This window comes from Sinocyclocheilus rhinocerous, unplaced genomic scaffold, assembly GCF_001515625.1.
Source record: "Sinocyclocheilus rhinocerous isolate Xijiao unplaced genomic scaffold, SAMN03320098_v1.1 scaffold631, whole genome shotgun sequence".
Lineage (NCBI taxonomy): Eukaryota > Metazoa > Chordata > Actinopteri > Cypriniformes > Cyprinidae > Sinocyclocheilus > Sinocyclocheilus rhinocerous.
Genome location: NW_015656501.1, coordinates 328,062 through 343,472, shown reverse-complemented (window position 1 = coordinate 343,472; position 15,411 = coordinate 328,062). Strand labels below are relative to the sequence as shown.

Genomic DNA, 15,411 nt, shown 5'->3' with positions numbered 1-15,411 from the left:
CACCAGTTATGTTTCTTTAAGTCTCTCATACTCACCAAGGCTGCATTTATTTGATTAAAAATACAGTAAAACAAATTATTGTGAAATATTTTATGAATAAGTTGAGCAGGATCTCCCCAGAAACCCGCACGTTGCCTATTTTAATATAGTTTAAAATGTATTTTAAATATATTTAAAATATAATATATTTTAAAATGTAATTTATTCATGTGATGGCAAAGCTAATATTTCAGCAGCATTTACCCCAGTCTTCAGTGTCACATGATCCTTCAGAAATCATTCTTATATGCTGATTTGAAACATTTTTTTAATATTATCAATGTTGCTAACAGTTGTGCTGCTTAATATCTTTATGGAACCCATGCTATATCTTTTTCAGGATTATCTGATGAACAGAAATTTCAAAAGAACAGCATTTTTTTTATTAGAACTACAGAAATATTTAAAATAAAAAAAGAAGTCAATTTACTACATACACAGTCGCAACACAAAACCACCTCCCCAGTCCACTAAGACCATTTATGAAAGCTAAGCTGCAAATACAACTCATTCAGAACATTTTATGATTATGTCTAAACTATCAGCACATAAACATATCACTGTCTACGTTTACATATCAGTGACTTGCAATCAGTTTAGCGGGGGTGTTGTTAGTCATTTCACAAAAGGTTAACCGATCCTAATATGGGCCATTTTAATAGAAGATTTAAAGGTACTGTTGCAAAAACAGACAGTTTCATTAAAATGGCCAGAAAGGGTGGAAATTTGTCTTGTAAACTGATTTTTATGCAAGAAACCTTGAGTAACATTGCTAATTATAAATACAGCAAAAGTGTAGAATTTGTCCACTTTAATACATAATCATCATTAAGAAAACAAATGATCTGATCATGAGTGAGTGAAGATATGAATAAAACATATTTGTTACAGTAAATTAGTTTAGCATGAATACAAAATGTGTTGCACAAAGTAGCACTTCATGCATCATTGATGATTGATTAAGGAGATGTTTGGAAAAAACATTACAGTGGAAACTTATCTTAATTTGAGTCAGAACATTTCACAGTAAAAGCATTTTCTACAAATCTGTCCTATTAATGTGGGAAATATAATTTGAAATATGTAATGATCAGAATCCAGCAGGGATAGGAAGCTATGGTAAAGAAGCAGATGGTCTAAATGAAAAAAAAAGATGTTTAACTATGTTATTCCTGAGAGAACTTGAGTATTTTGCGTAACTGAATTTAAACACTCTCCTCCCTTAAAATTTGCATCTGAAAGGGAAACTCCTAAAAATGCATATGCAATAAGGTCAGTTGCAAAAATAACTGTATCCATGCCTTTTCATCGCTAATGTTTCACTGTGTCTTTAGAAAATCCTGACAGTAGTTTTTTTCCTGACAGAGGGTTTGCACTGACGCAAGCTGTTAGTAAATCTGGCCCCAAAATATTACAAATTGTTTTTGGTAATTGAAACAAAAAATTAGAAAAATTAGAAACAAATTAAGCTGAATGAAAAATTACTAAAACTAAAATAAAAATAAAGCAATGTAGAAATATAAAAAATGAATAAAAGGATCAAATAAAATGACTAAAATTAAACTGAAATATAATATACAGTAGCAATTATCATATTATATATCTATAATATAGCAATTAAATATTGATTTCTGTCAGTTCATATACCCATTTTTGTTTGCAGAAAATGCTGAATTCAGCATGTTTACAAAGCTTGAAATACATACTGTCTAATTATTGACCTGATACAAAGTTAAAGACTGTAGTGAAAAGGGCTGAGCTAAAGAAAGACTGACCTGTTCCTGCCCCGAGCCGCACACCACCCAGGAAGACGTTGCTGGCGAACGGCTCTCTGTCCCACACTGTCAGCTCCAGACACACGCTGTCCAGATCGCTGTGCTGCAGGCCGCAATATGTGAAGGTGTGATTCCAGCGTGGGTTTACAGTGCGCTTCACCACGGCCGTCTTGTGCTTTGTGCTTTTCTTGTCATCAGGCAGCAGGTATCTGATACACAAGAAGAAAAGGAGTAGGAGTGAGAGTTTACAAAGTGCACTGTATATGGAGGAGAAACTGGAAATCAACTCACCCTTTGACAAACGGGTCAGAGGACCCTCCTTTGACGGCTGTCAGGCTTTTTGCCTCTTTAACCAGCAGCTCCACCATTCCTCCTTTAGGGAGAGTGATGGCCTTCTTCTTTCCTTTTAGAAATCCCTTTTTTACTGAGAAACAAAAGAGAGCTTGATTAAATACTAATAATATACAGAGAGCTTCTTGGAGCTCAAATAGAAAATTCAAAATAAAAATTGATTTTAAACCAATCTCATGTTTTTTTTTTTGCTGTGAAAATTATTAGATATTTTATATAAACTTATCTAACATAAAATTAACCTGCCATGGAAAGATGAAACATCTGTAAATTTACATTACGCATTTTTATTTAGCATTTACATTATTCGATTTTTCATTATTTTTATTGTTTTTATATTTTTATACATGTTTACTTTATAAATATTCGACTTTTATGATATTTAAAGTGTTTAAAACAGTGTTTTATAAGTAGCAAAAACAATATGACAGATGACAGAAATCTTAAATAAATAATTAAATATATTACTATTAATAATCAAAATAAATTATTCTTCCATGTAATATAGTTTACAAACCTAACTGTAAGCTGTTTATGATTGATAGGCAACATAATAATTATAGACCACTCCATAAATAACTGATTGCCATATTAATGTTCAATAATGTGCTTTCATATAAGTCATAAGTTTTACCAACAATGAAAAGGTGGAGAAATTATGTAATTTCTAATTCTAAATCATACCTTGAACTTGGTCCAGAGGCAGGGAGAGATTTCTCTCTGCAGGAATGTACTTCAAAACCACCGTCAGTTCCCCTTTGTAGTGAATCACTGAGTCCACATAAGACTCATTCTGACACAAACACACACATTTCAGTATCACTCTTATCCATGTCAACACACTCCTCTTTATCTCTCGCTGTTTCTGTTTGTGTGTGTGTGTGCTCAGCTCACCCTGGGCTGCAGAGCGAACCACTCCTCTATTTGCGTGTCAAACTCCCAGGAGTCAAAGGTCAGCTCGGCCTCCCCCAGGAAGCTGTTGTGTCCAAAACGATCATGATGCCACACAGAAACCTGCAGTGTGCGTGTCTCCAGCTGAGAGTGACTGACCACGTACTATACAGAGGAACAGAGACAGATAAGAGCCTTTAAATCAATATCTAATTTGCACCTTTCTCATCAATCTCAGTACAAAACCTTGTGAGGCAGGCATGAACGTCCTCTTACCCTCAGGTTTTCATTGAACACTGGGTTAGTGGTGTTGCTTTTGATGCTGGTTTTCATCTTGCTTTGACGGGACTTGTCTGGCAGGAGATATGTTTTAACATAGCTGCAAACACACACATAATACCAAAATCATAATACCACAATATCAGCCTCTGACACTTTGGTAGTGATATTAAATTGATATAAGAGGCAACAAATAAACAACTTCAGACAACTGATTAAATTCAACTAGAGCAGTCAATAGATTCAATGTCAATAATTTGTGATTAATCTCATAGTCATTGGGTTAAAGGAACACTCCACTATTTTTGAAAATAGGCTCATTTTCCAACTCCCCTAGAGTTAAACAGTTGAGTTTACCGTTTTCGAATCCATTCAGCCGATCTCCGGGTCTGGTGGTAGCACTTTTAGCTGTAGCTTAGCATAGATCATTGAATCTGATTAGACCGTTAGCATCTCGCTCAAAAATGACCAAAGAGTTTCTATATTTTTCCCATTTAAAACTTTATTCTTCTGTAGTTACATTATTGTAACGAATCAGCTCATGGGAAATATGAATAATTAATCATAACTAGTTATAATTAATTATGAATATTTTAGATCCGCTGTAGATATTTACTTGACCTCTCAGGGTCAACTGTCTTGTCAATTCTAAGAACGTTAATTTCCTGGTTAAGGGAAATAACTTTCTTACTGTACAATTCTACAAAAGCTTGTAGCATAAATCTGCATGATTAAGCGACTCCAGATATGAGCAAACAATGAACCACGTCAAGTGTGATACAAGTAAGGTTTTATTAACTACATAAACACTTAAACTAGTCTAACATACACAAACACTTAAACTGGTCTAACATACATATACACACTTAAGCTGGTCTAACATACACATACACACACACACACACACACACACATTGTATAGGAAAGGGTTAAAGCTTAACCCTTTAAACAGAAGAGAAATAAGAACATGAAGTTATTGAACCATTTGCATATTCAGCAGATCTACACCTGAGGGAAACGTCAGATTCTTAGTTCAAACACACCTTTGTAAAAAGGTGAAAATGATACCTAATGTATCAATTAATAAGACTAAGTTTGGATACTTGCAAGTCTCATCTGTCTGAAAGAAAGGCTTGATGCAATCCGAAGTCTCACGTGAAGTTTTAAATAGGAAAAATATAGAAACTCTTTGGTCTTTTTTGAGCGAGATGCTAACGGTCTAATCAGATTTAATGATCTATGCTAAGCTACAGCTAAAAGTGCTACCGCCAGACCCGGAGATCGGCTGAATGGATTCGAAAACGGTAAACTCAACTGTTTAACTCTAGGGGAGTTGGAAAATGAGACTATTTTCAAAAATAGTGGAGTGTTCCTTTAAATAATTTGTTTAATTTTAAATGAAAGAAAACAAAAAGTGTTTGGTTTGGCAAATTATTTAGATAGTAATATATTTGGATACTGGACTGAGGTACATTTCTGTACTATTCAACACAACTTTAACAGAATTAAAGTTAGAAGAAAGCTTCCGGAAGACATTGATCAGATCTTTGGTACATATATTTTTATCAGTTAAACAAGGACATTTATTAGATCTTAATATACTACATTTGGAAAAATATATATAATATTTCAGCAAAACATGGCTTTTAGTGTTTTAGTAACAACTTTTAGTAACAACAATTAGTGGAACATTTCCACTAATTCAAAATGTGAAAATGACAGCATTAAAGGAGTAGTTCACCCAAAAATAAACATAAAAATGGCATAAAGTAGTCCTTACATCCAGACACATTTTCTAAAGCCATAGAATGGCTATATGAGGAACAGATTGAAATTTAAGTCATTAAATTAACAATAATTATCCTGAAAATTAATTATTAAAATTTGCTTTCATTAATTGAAATAAAATAATATTGAATTATTTGATGAAAAACTTGTAAAATGGAAATGCTGCATAACTAAAATAAAATACCTTTATGTTGATGTACTAAAATTGCTAAAATAAATAAAACCAAAAGAAATATAAAGCTAAAAAAGAAAAATAAATAAATAAAAGCTAAATACAATACAAATACAATACTAAAAAAAAATAATAATAATAAAAACGACAAAAGCACATAACTAAATTACTAAAACTTAAAATTAAAATGAAAACTGAAATTATACAAATAAAAGCTAAAAATATTAATTCAAAACATTAATAAATACTATAATAGTATATAAATAATACTAAAATAATGCTGCTGGTGAGTAAATAATGACAGAATTTAAATAAACTAATAAAATAATTAATATAGATAAATCTAATTTTAATACATTGACATCCCAAATACATGCAGTGCAGAGATGCTCTACTAGGGCTCAAAGTGAAGTGTATAGTGTGTGTGTGTGCGTGTGTGTGTGTGTGAGTATGTGGCCTTACGCATCCGTGCGCTGTCTCCTATCATCCCCGGTTGCTAGGCAGCGGCACTCACGGACGAGCACGTTGAGTGCCCCTGTTTTATAGCTGTAAGAGATGTTGAGCAGGATCTCCCCGGAAACCCGCACGTTACCATAGTCCCCCGTCTCACTGTACACGCTCATCATACTGTTGATGCTGGTCTGGAGAGCACATATAAGGAGAATCTTTGGGTGTGCATCTTTCACAAGCTTGTGTTTGAGTGTAAGAATGTCTCTTCAGTGGTACAGAAAGGCACAAGAGAGAAACTGAAGCGAACAGAGCAACAGACAGACACACATCTGCACACAAACACACACTGAACACTCACAGTGTCAGCATCTGAGTCAGGTACATTTAGGAAACCCCACTTTCTCTCCGTGGCAGGTGTGGAAGACTAGAATAAGATAGAGAGAGAAAGAGAGAAGAGAAGATTGATAGCAGGAAAAAAAACTGAGAGCAGAGAAGTAGAATAAGAAAAACAGAGATAATATGACAGAAGACAGATTGCTGGAGTCAAGAAGGAGCTTTTTCATATTTGATTATGACTGTGTCATGTTTACTCACCCTTATGTCATTTTCTTCCATAAAGGTAGTGTTTTTTTTTTTTCAAATTTAATTACCCAAACATTATCTTCAGTTTCGTTTTTCAGCTAAATGAAGGCTTTCATTTCTGTTTCAGTGTTTTGTAATCACTACTCCTTTCCATACAATAAAATTGAATGGGAACTGGAGCTGATGGTTTCCAAAAATGACAAAAAGCACCATAAAAGTACCATAAAGGTAGTCCATAGGTCTTTTGAAGCCATACAATAGATGTAAATTCTGGCACAATACATCTTGACAAGGCACATTTGAATTTACATGAAGACTTGTAAGATTTGAGAGCTATGGCACAAAGCAATTTTTTTCAACAAGTGATAAATATTGCATAATTTATGTCTGTTCATTGAAATATATATTTGGAATATATCACAACAGTTGTTTGGGTCACTTTAATGGTACATTTAAGGTTCTTTTTGTCATTATCCCCATTCACTTTCACTGTATGTAAAAGAGCAGCATTAACATTCTTCAAAACATCTTCTTTTGTGCTCTTCAAAAGAACATCATGCAGGTTTGGAATGACATGAGGGTGAATAAAAAATGACAGAACCTTTATTCTGTGAAAATATGAATGTAGTTGCTAGTTTTTTGCTTTTCTCTTGTGTTCCCTCTCCATTCCGCATCTGACTCATCTAGCTATTAGAGACTGTGTGTGAGCTACGAGTTATGTCAGCTTTTTTGAAAGAGGCCACTTGTCTTCTTGTTTGCCTGAATGATCTCTCTTTGTTGAATCTTAATGCACCATCTGCATCTGTATGTGTGGCCGGAAAACTGAGAAATATGACAATGATGCACTCAGTAGTTATTGTGTGTTTTATCTATGCTAAATTGTGTGTATATGAGATTGGGCGATAAAAAATGCATGCGCGGGTCTGCCAGGTGAGTCAACAAATTAAGTGATCTCATGAAACTGGATATTTTGCCAGAAGGAGGAAATGCTAATATCCATAAGGCACAAGCTAAAACAAGTTTTAGAGCGTATGGTGTACATTAATATCAGAAAAAGGAGGTAAAGAGTTGGGTTTCTGGCTCCCCTGCCATAAGGCACACAAATAAAAGTCTAAACATAGAGATGCACAAGCAAAACACAGAAAGAGGAACAAATACATATTTTGTTTCAGTCAGACATCTGCACAAAGCCAGCAAACACAAATTGCAGCAAAGCTGTGATTATGGTGTTTTGTGTGTGTGTGTGTGTTTCTGTGTAAATCATTATACCATTGATTGCGCACTGCAGACGCTCCGGTTGGTTTTATAGTGTGCTGATAACGCCGCATCAATGTCCTCATCTGAGTCCTAGAGCACAAACACTGCCTTCAGCCAATTCAATTACATTGAAAACAGCACTGGTTTCCTTCATGCGATCACTTCACTCAGTCATATGATATCAGAAATATCACATTACAGAAGGCTGTCTCTTATCATTTTAACTCCCTGCCTGGAAATCATATCCTGCACACAGGAAAAAAAAATTATTGCAAGTGAGGAGTGGTTTAAGAGACTGTGTCTGAGATCTACCACATCGTTCAGGCCTGGAACAGAGCAGCATCGACTAATCAGAGGGTCTTCACTGAACCCCTCAGCAGGATTACTGAGGTCCACCTCAGAGCAACTGCGATCTGTGAAGAGAGAAAGCAGCTGTTTTTAACCAAAGTTCTGGCCATTTTATATTTTATAATACTTCTACAGAAATACAGTGAAGTCCAAAGTCTGAGACCACTTGTGAAATAGTAAAAAAAAAAAATGTATTATAACATCATTTAAACAGAAAGTTTAACTGAAACATTATCAGAAACACATTTCAGAATGTCTAAGTATTTGGTATGTCAATGGAAACCCTGATGATCATGTTCTCCAGCATGATTTGAGAAAGATACAAAGAGCATCCAGTGCACAAAGGGGGGCCTCAACATTACTTAAAATAAGACAAAACAAGCGTAAAACAAGCTAATATAAGTAAAAGTATAATTCTTAATTCAACTCCTTTTTTCTTCTTTGAAAGAACAGTATAATCACTGTCTTGAAAAACTTGGATATATGAAGCAGCCTAATTAGTGAGAAAAAAAGTGTTATTTCTAAGTGAAGTCCAAAGTCTGAGACCACTTGTGAAATAGTAAAAAAAAAAAATGTATTATAACATCATTTAAACAGAAAGTTTAACTGAAACATTATCAGAAACACATTTCAGAATGTCTAAGTATTTGGTATGTCAATGGAAACCCTGATGATCATGTTCTCCAGCATGATTTGAGAAAGATACAAAGAGCATCCAGTGCACAAAGGGGGGCCTCAACATTACTTAAAATAAGACAAAACAAGCGTAAAACAAGCTAATATAAGTAAAAGTATAATTCTTAATTCAACTCCTTTTTTCTTCTTTGAAAGAACAGTGTAATCACTGTCTTGAAAAACTTGGATATATGAAGCAGCCTAATTAGTGTGAAAAAAAGTGTTATTTCTAGACCTGAAGAAGTCATGTAAATTAATAAAATCGTATAACTCCACAGGTATTTTCAAACGTTTGATAAATGATTTATTTATACATTTTATACATTTATCTAGTTAGTCCAAACGCTAAAATATTTTATCTGGTAGGAATTGTGAATAAAAAATACTGTTTTAAAAAAATGCTTATTTTATTAGTGACCTAGAGTGCCAAATCTTAACAGAGCAATAGCGCAGAGTTTTAAACATTTCTACATATATTTCTTTATTTTTTAACTTTCTTTTTTATTAATTTTTAAGAGAATATATATAAAAAAAACAGTAGAACAAGGGGCACACATACTGTTTTTGAGGTAAGTACAGGTTTACAAATTCACAGACATTGATTATTGTTTAGATTACAATACTCCATTTACATTTTGTCTACATATATTTCTATTTTACATGATGAAACTGTTTATTCCCATGTTTAAATTACATTCTGAAATACACATTTTCAATGTGGTCTCAGACTTTTTAAAGTTTTTAATATTACATAACTAATATGGACAGTTTTGAGGGCAAATGTCATTACTGGTGTCAATAGCAGTAATAGTATATGTGACACTGGAGCACAAAACCAGTCTTAAGTCGCTGAGGTATATTTGTAGCAATAGCCAAAAAAACATTGTATGGGTCAAAATTATTGATTTTTCTTTTATGCCAAAAATCATTTGGATATTAAGTAAAGATCATGTTCCATGAAGATATTTTGTAAATTTCCTACTGTAAATATATCAAAACTTAATTTTTGATTAGTAATATGCATTGCTAAGAACTTAATTTGGACAACTTTAAAGGCGATTTTCTCAGTATTTTGATTTTTTTGCACCCTCAAATTCCAGATTTTCAAATAGTTGTATCTCGGCCAAAGATAGTCCTTTCCTAACAATGGAATGGAAAGCTTATTTATTCAGCTTTCAGATGATCTCAATTTCAAAAAATTGACCCTTATGACTGGTTTTGTTGTCCAGGGTCACATATGTCAAGTTGTTGCCATGGTGATACCTGATGAGAGGGAGGCTCTGGATATGGCGATAGAGGGTGTGCTAGAATCTGTTTGTCTCCGCCCATCCGCCATCTTTTCAAGAACACTGTCACTGCTTAGTATACTAGACACGCTTTCTGCCCCATCCGGCTGAATAAACACATTCACGCACAAGGACAGTAAACACCGCTTTCGGGTCATGCACGCAAAATCAGTATACAAGAATGCAACTATGCTATCATGTTTTACCCTGTTTCTTGCCTCCGTCTGGGTCGGTGTTTTGACCATTTGTGCTCTCATGTTATTGGGTACTGTTGGTAACCCTGATGATTCCACTGCAACCGCTCTCTTCCTAAAACACAGACACTTAATGAGTCTTAATGAACAGACACATGCTGGCACAGAATGCAATACTAGCTTACTGCACTCAAGTTTATACTGCCTACTATTTTTCCAAATTAATATGTGAAACAGTATGCACTATGCAACAGGATTCATTTCAAAAAGTGGGATGCTTCATTGTTGTCATACTCAGTATACTGCATGTTCAAAATCATGGTTGATATTACTCCTGGCTCATTTGTAACATTGTAAATGGTTGAGTGCATTGCATTATGAGATAGGTTACAGTGTTTACAGTGTTACATTTTAGCAGTTCCAGGCATACAGAAAAAAGCATAAAAAGCGCAAATACTATTAACTGCAGGAATTGTATTGCAGTAAGTGATTCCAAGCATAGCCAGCTCAGTGGACTGTAAATGATGCCCCTCACCCTTTCCTGTTCTTCCCTGTGCTTTTCTGGGATTGGGGCGTAGCTGATCTCTCAGACTGTGGCGTGGATGATCTCTCCATCTCTGATGATCTGTGAGCAGAGCCTCCATCTCCATAAACAAAAACAGATATTCATAATAAAAAAAGTATGCTAAAAACGTATGTCTTTTGACCATGTCAGAAAATGTGAGAAAAAAAAAATGAAGAAAACAATATTATGGATAGAGGACTCATATTTTAGCCTGAAGCAATGATTTGAAAAATGTCTTAATGATGGATTTGTTTATTAAAAACACTTTAACACTTTCACTTCACAAGACATTAATTGATGGACGAGTCGTGTGGATTATTGTGATGTTTTTATCATCTGTTTGGACTCTCATTCTGACGGCACTCATTCACTGCAGAGGATACATTGGTGAGAACGAAATATAATGCTTAATTTCTCAAAATCTGTTCTCATAGAGAAATAAACTCGACAAAGCAAAGCTCTTAGATAGGCTGAGGGTAAGTAAATCACATCATTGGAGAAGCACTAATTAAAGGTCACTGTTTTGGTCAATGATTTCGTCTGTCTGTTTTTTGTTTTGCTGTTTCGTCCTAATATTTTCAGTTGCCAGAATTCACTATATTTCTTGTATATACTGAAACATATAACTATTCTAGTTAAATCATCAAAAAAAAAAAAAAAAGCCTGGAGAGGAAAATTTTCCATTATGTCAGGGCTGTCAGTGTGTATTTACGGCAACATTTATAGCCACTGGTTGATGGATGTCTGTGTTGACACAAACTCTGATTTGGTCTCACCTGGAGGACTGCTGAGGATTGACTGTTTGACTACATCACTGCTGGTAATGCTGGCATGTTGAAACCTCTTGGATCTCTCTTCCAGAAACCATTCTCCAGTAACCACCTTCAGCTCCCTAAATCAGCCAGTCACACGCAGACAACACTGTGTAGCACCAATCATAGAAGTGACAATCACAGCCTAATTGGTTCTCCTATTAAAGAGCCTATGAACTGTTGTCATTTCTTATTGAAACAAAGCTGGGGCAGAATATGGACAAAAGCCAAAAAAAAAACTATTTTGTGGTGTCTTATATCTATTCACCATTACAGACTGCAGTGTGTATGGATGTTGTGTGTGACTCACGCAGTCTTCGCACACATGGTGCATTTGCAGTTGCTGCCTGGAGGCGTAGCAGTGCAGAAGTTGCAGATGCGCCGATGACAGTTGGTACACACATTACCCCTCTGCAGGATGAGACCCAGAGCACGCAGACATATAGCACACTCGCGTTGATCCGCTGAACTACGCCGCCCGGCTCGCTTCAGTTCCAGAAGTTCATTTTTCAACTTCCTGTAGAGGCACAACTGCCATCACTGTTGGGGAGTAACTAAATCGTCACCTTGGAATTATAAAGTTCTATCTGCCATTTTTGTCAAAATTGAGTTATTCACATATTATTATTCTGTGACTTATTTACATTATGTGATGTTTTTTTTGTTTTGTTTTGTTGTGTACATTTTGTGTGCATTGTCTACACTTTGGGACTGATGTATGAAAGAGATGTGTTGCCCATATCCCATATCACTATATGGAATGCAAAAACTTTGAAGCTCAATATCTACAAAACTGCTCAGAATGCAGATAGAACCTTAGAACCTTGGAATTATACCAAGGTGACGAAATGTAACGATCCTATAAATTAACTACAGTAGGTCCGCTGCTTTGAACACATTCATCTATTCCAAAATGAAGCTACATTTTCAAGGCCACATGACAATTTTTATGTCGCTTTCACTGACATAAAATTCACTGACATATAGTATGTAGTGCTGGAAAGGCCGATTCATTCCAGTGAATTGGTTCATTCGGAATTTCTGTGTAATTTTACAGGTTCTAAAAAGGATTCACAGATTCGAGTCACTACATTTTAAGTGTTTTTACCTGAATATTTAGCACATCATTATGTGATCAAATCAGTTATATAAATTAGTTATTTGAGTATTCAGGTTTTTTGTTGTATTTACTATAATTTATTACAAATTTCAATGCACCCTAAATGGGATTTTTCATACACTCATAAATCCTAATTTTTTGTGTTAGAAAACTATGGCTGCAATTAAATTATACATTTTTCAACGTAGTTAGCTACTTTTCTTAAAAGTTTACATAGTCGCTAACTACTTTTGCAAAAGTGTGTGTGTGCGTGTGTATACATATAAAATGTGTGTGTATACATATACATATATATAAAGAAAATGTCTGCTTGTGATGAAATGATGTGTGGAAGACGCTACCTGATGCGTTTCTCCTCTCTTTTGCGGAGTTTCTCGTCTTTCTGGAGAACACCCAAGATCATCTGCCTTTCGTGCTCCAGGAGGAAGGACAAATTAAGCGACTCGGTTGTTTTTGCCATGACCATTTAAAGAACTGCTCACAGAGCTCCAGGAAAACTTAGCCAATCAAACTGGCCACAAGCCAATAACAATTATGCTTCATGAATGCAGTTGGAATCCTCAGTCAGAATGACGGATTGCTTTAGTTCATCTACACATCCCAAAAAGGTAATCTGCCTGGTCCTTCAGACGATAACATTCATCTCTTGACAATTGTGGCAGGTCTTGTGATCCTGTTGGTCAGTGCATTGTTAACCTTTTCACCTGCTGAATGCCTGCAAGCATAACATTCATATAAAAACAATCAGTTATCAATCAGGGTATTTTAGGTCTAATACTTATTGTATAACTAGGGAATCATGATTCACCTTATAACCTAGTTGAAGTCAAAAGTGTTTAATATAATATATATAACATACAGCAATGTTCAGAAATAAAAAGACACTCCCAGTAGGAAAAAAAAAGAAAAAAAAAACTTCTATTGAAACCAAGCTGCATTTCTATCAGTCTGCTTTTAGAGTCAGAGAGAGAGGGTGGAAAATTATAATGAAAAACCAATTATTACTCTTTTCCTGCAAAAAAACCCTCTGACTAACAAATAACCTCAGAGGGGAAAAATATTTTTAAAAGTATAACATGACTCATTAAATTAAACATTAAAACACAAAATAGTAACTAAATAAAGGAATTTAAATTATTTAAATAGAATAATATATAAGAATAATTCAGAGGCAAAATCAAGCACTTTTTATGTGGTTCAGCATGACAGACTATATTATGGATTATGATGATCTTTATTATCTGCTTTATGAATAGACTGACAGTCCGGATGTCAGTATGAAACCCCAGCCAAACCGATACAGCTACAGCTACAGCTACAGCTACTAGTCACCGTTTTTATCTAAAGTGACAATACACTAATTGCAGTGGCAGTCTGCCAGCTACTAGTCACCATTTAGGTTTTTATCTAAAGTGACAATACACTAATTGCAGTGGCAGTCTGCCAGCGGCAATCTGGGGTGAAGTGGCTCGCTCGAGAGCACAAGAGTAATAGAACAGGACAGTAATCACTGTACATCATGCATACTTGGGACTGAACCTATAACCTTTGCATTAATAGCTAACACTTTCCATAAATAGGGTATATAATAGAGCTTGAAGTCAATTAAATAATGAAGCTGTATGTTCTAATAAAAATAAAAATACACCAGAATGGGTATTCTATTCTGTAAATTAAAGAATTGTATTCTTACAATAAGTTCAGTAATAAGCATTGAATGATTCAGCAAATTCATTCAACACTATAATACGTGTAAAAAATTAAGAAAATGGAATAATAATATTTACTTATCTTCCTGCCATGCTGTAAAAACGGTTCCAATAATGTCCTTGACATGAGTTTTATGGTTTTTCTGATAAAATACACCAGGGGGAACATCATCCTATAAAATGTTTGCCTGAAAATTGTGCATGGGAAAATTATGCTTTTGGTAATTAAAACAAGTTAATTATTAAAATGTTTTATTCTATTTATATGATATTTACAAACCTTTTTTAAATTATTAACTTATTTTAACTTTTAACTATTGTATGTCAATAACGACATACATACGTTTAGCTGATATTCATTACTACTATTAATAATGTATATTACATTATTAGAATATTATTATTATTATTAGAATATTACATTTAGTGATTTAGCAGACGCTTTTATCCAAAGCGACTTACAAATGAGGACAATAAGCTCATTAAAGATTAATCTTGCAGCGGCATTTTGGATTAATTGTAGAGGTTTGATAGAAGTGGCTGGAAGACCTGCCAAGAGAGCATTGCAATAGTCTAGCCTGGACAGAACAAGAGCTTGAAAAAGGAGTTGTGTTGCATGTTCTGAAAGAGAGGACCTGATCTTCCTAACGCCAATATTATTGATCTTAATATTATTGTTAAAGGGGTCATATGATGCGATTTCAAGTTTTCCTTTCTCTTTGGAGTGTTACAAGCTGATTGTGCATAGATAAGATCCCTGAAGTTGCAAAGACTAAAGTCTCAAAACTAAAGAGATATTCTTTATCAAAGTTAAGACTCTGCCACGCCCCCCTAAAACGGCTCATTCTAACACGCCCCCACATATCTACCACACTATATGGAAATATTTGCATAATGCCACCCAAATGTTCACGCAAAGAAAGAACGCGTGGTTTCAGTAACCGCAGTTAGTGTTGAAGCAGCCATGTCAGGGAGACGCTGTGTGTTTCAGTGCGAAAGCAAAAGCACTTTATTTGGCCTTCCAGAAGTAGATGCAATTAGGAATCATTGGTTAAGATTTATTTACAACAGAACAGCACAACCCAGATGTTCGAATTTGTGCAACGCATTTTATGGAC

General features: G+C 34.7%; 1 protein-coding gene across 2 annotated transcripts in view; it reads right to left on the bottom strand.

Moving 5' to 3' along the window:
* Window positions 1-15,411, bottom strand: part of LOC107720118 (synaptotagmin-like protein 5) — a 27,741-nt gene that overhangs the window by 3,563 nt on the left and 8,767 nt on the right. The window contains exons 2-16 of one of the 2 annotated variants that reach the window (XM_016527728.1): window positions 12,926-13,299; window positions 11,775-11,981; window positions 11,429-11,544; window positions 10,623-10,731; window positions 10,100-10,202; window positions 9,871-10,000; window positions 7,897-7,997; window positions 7,597-7,674; window positions 6,104-6,169; window positions 5,758-5,936; window positions 3,333-3,435; window positions 3,060-3,221; window positions 2,850-2,958; window positions 2,106-2,238; window positions 1,815-2,023 (exon numbers count right to left, since the gene is read on the bottom strand). In XM_016527728.1, coding sequence (XP_016383214.1) covers window positions 1,815-2,023; window positions 2,106-2,238; window positions 2,850-2,958; window positions 3,060-3,221; window positions 3,333-3,435; window positions 5,758-5,936; window positions 6,104-6,169; window positions 7,597-7,674; window positions 7,897-7,997; window positions 9,871-10,000; window positions 10,100-10,202; window positions 10,623-10,731; window positions 11,429-11,544; window positions 11,775-11,981; window positions 12,926-13,050 — 1,930 coding nt within the window. In that variant the 5' untranslated portion in view covers window positions 13,051-13,299. The remainder of the gene's footprint in view (window positions 1-1,814; window positions 2,024-2,105; window positions 2,239-2,849; window positions 2,959-3,059; window positions 3,222-3,332; window positions 3,436-5,757; window positions 5,937-6,103; window positions 6,170-7,596; window positions 7,675-7,896; window positions 7,998-9,870; window positions 10,001-10,099; window positions 10,203-10,622; window positions 10,732-11,428; window positions 11,545-11,774; window positions 11,982-12,925; window positions 13,300-15,411) is intronic. The other variant, XM_016527729.1, reaches the window with a different exon arrangement.